Source organism: Arachis duranensis, chromosome 9 (assembly GCF_000817695.3).
Source record: "Arachis duranensis cultivar V14167 chromosome 9, aradu.V14167.gnm2.J7QH, whole genome shotgun sequence".
NCBI classification, from domain to species: domain Eukaryota; kingdom Viridiplantae; phylum Streptophyta; class Magnoliopsida; order Fabales; family Fabaceae; genus Arachis; species Arachis duranensis.
In genome coordinates, this window is record NC_029780.3 from 6615640 (window position 1) to 6618586 (window position 2947).

General features: G+C 26.2%; 1 protein-coding gene across 1 annotated transcript in view; it reads left to right on the forward strand.

Annotated features, from left to right (window-relative positions):
• Positions 1-112: 112 nt before the first annotated feature.
• LOC127739622 (disease resistance protein RPV1-like) overlaps positions 113-2947 on the forward strand; it is a 10482-nt gene continuing 7647 nt past the window's right edge. Inside the window, exons 1-2 of the mRNA XM_052254162.1 lie at positions 113-576; positions 2767-2941. Coding sequence (XP_052110122.1) covers positions 116-576; positions 2767-2941 — 636 coding nt within the window. The 5' untranslated portion in view covers positions 113-115. The remainder of the gene's footprint in view (positions 577-2766; positions 2942-2947) is intronic.

Here is a 2947-nt window from a genome sequence, read left to right on the forward strand (position 1 = left end):
TGCACACGACTACACGAGTCTTCACCCCTATAATCTTGTATATAAATAGCATCAGGTTGAGGTGTTTGGGCCTTTACTTCTGCAACAGCAATAATAAGTAGCTAGTTGAAAAGAGATGTGTTCATCGGCAAAAGAGTACGATGTTTTTCTTAGTTTCAGAGGTGCGGACACACGTAACAACTTCACCATCCATCTCTTCAACGCTCTAAAAAACAAATCAATCAAGACGTACATGGACTGTCTTATTGATAGAGGAGAAGATGTTTGGCCATCACTTGAGAGAGCAATCGAGGACTCACACGTGTCAATCGTGGTTTTCTCTAAAGACTATGCCTCTTCGAAGTGGTGCTTGCAAGAACTGGTGAAGATTCTGCAGTGCAGAAAAGATGTTGGTCAGGTTGTTATACCTGTTTTTTATGGAACAGATCCGTCACAGATAAGGGGTCAGACTGGGAGCTTCGAGCAATCATTTGCGAAACATGTACGAGGTCTGGGAGACAATGACATCAAAGTCAAAAAATGGAGAGACGCTCTCACTGAAGCTGCCCAAATTTCTGGATGGGACTCCCGAAATCTGTGAGAATTATACTGTTTTTCCTCGCAATAATTTAAACCTTTTTCTTTTACCATATTCATTATTTATTCAACAATATAAGTCAACAACACTATATCTGGTTCAAATAGATTTTGTTTTTTTAAATAGCAATGATAATGCTAATGCTAAAGCTAAAGGGTCAAGCACAATTTATTATATTTTGGTAGCAGGTTTAAAAATGTTAGCTAAAGTATAGTATTGAGTATAGTTGTTGCCTTGTTGGATAGTATGTGTTAAACTATTAATTAAAAGTGCTGACCAACATAAATTAAAATTGCTGAAATTTGAGGTTTTTTTTTTCCAAATAGAGTAAATTAGTAATTTTGTATTCAGTTAGAATATTGACAAAAATGGGACTCATTTTTATTAATGACAAAAATATTTTTAAAATATTTTAAAATGTAACAAAAATATCTAATATTAAATATATTCTCAAAAAATATTTTAGAAATTAAATTTTGATGTTATTTTTGCAAACATCATTAAAAAAAGATAATTTTATATTTAAAATTTGATGATTTTATGCTAATTATATTTTTTATGATTTTTTTATTGATGACTAAAAATAGTTTTAAAAAATAAAAAAAATTAGAGGTGGAATTTTTTTCCTTTTTATATGTACTTTTTAAATAATTATTTAAATATTTTTACAAAATTTTAGATTAAATGCATAAACGATTTATCTAATACTCATTTGCTACTTATAAAAATTTATTCTTTTTTATTAATATTTGTATCATTTTATAATATTTTTGTGGTTATCAAAAGAATATAAAATTTATTTGTTACTTATAAAAGATAATATCTTTTATTATTTTTTATCACATTTTAAACTATTTTAAAGATATTTTTATCATTTTCAAAAGTGAACGTCATTTTTGTAAACGTTTTCAAAAATTGAGTATGATTTTATTAGTTTGCCTTTTTAAATATAGAAAAAGTATAGGTAACTAATAATATTCTTGAACAATGTGTGAATAATGTGAATTAATAGGGTTAAAAGAGTAAATTTAATGAGTAGCATTAAATTAGGGTATAGTGTACTTATATTTGATTGGTGGTTGTTCATGTTGTTCAAGATAATCATTGTTCTCCTAGCACTTTCCTGGAACAAACTGACCCATTCAATTAGGTTAATTAGAAATTAATCATGTGATTGGCTTGGTTTAAGTAAAAATCAATTAGCAACGAACCGGTTAAAGAATTAAGAAATGGCTAATCGATCGATTTGGAATAATCTTTAGCGGTTAACTAGACTAAAATAAAAAAAAAAAACTCTTTTTAGAAAAATATATAATTTATATGAAAATATTATTTTATTATATATAATTCAACTGTAGTTGAACTTCGTTAAATTTTTAAATTTCTAATTCTTCTGATTCAATGACCAGTTGAGTTTTCGAAACTAGAAAATTTGAGGAAAAATTTTTTTATTGAATATATTGACCGTCAAATTGAGAAATAATAAGCCAATTGATAAATAGTTGTATTTTTGTATAAAATGGTAAATATGTAATTTTTTGTTTATTTAAAAATCCAATATTCCTCCCTTATTTTTTTATAATTAGATTTTATAATTGTTTTTTATTATTCTTCCTGAAAATATAAACACATACAAATGATTTTAATATTACTAATATATATTTTAATTTAAATTTTGATGTACTCACATTTATTAACATCTATTTTTCATGATTATTTATGCATGTAGTTTATAAAAAATAATTATTTTTACTGAGATAATATTATCTAATTAAATATATGTATAAAATTATGTTAAAATTAAATTCTATGTATTTATTTTATTTTGCTCATTAATTTTGATGGCATACATACGTAAAATATGCGTTAATTCATACAAGTTGAAAAACCTTTGATCCTTCTCCAAGATATAATATATATTGCAATTTAATATTAAATGTAGACTAGTAGAGATTAAAAACCAATAAAAAATGAAAAACGTAACTATATAATACCAACAGAAATTTTTAGTAAACTTTTAGGCTCTATAATTTAAAATAAATAAAATAATTTTTAAAAAAATTATTGAAATTGGCGAAAAAACATTGGTTATCTAGTATTACTCTAATGTTTATTCCGCAAATAAATGAACAACTCGTTAGTTCTTAATTTTTCCTTCTCTTTCTTGTTTCATCATTTATGCATGCCAGGGATGAGTCTCAACTCATCGAGAATATTGTGAATGATGTATTGCAAAAGCGATGTCTGCGGAGACCCATTGAGCTAAATGGCCTTGTTGGAACCGACGAAATCTGTAAAAATGTAGAAATTTTAATGAAAAGATACAAAGTCATTGGGATTTGGGGCATGCCTGGAATTGGCAAGACAACA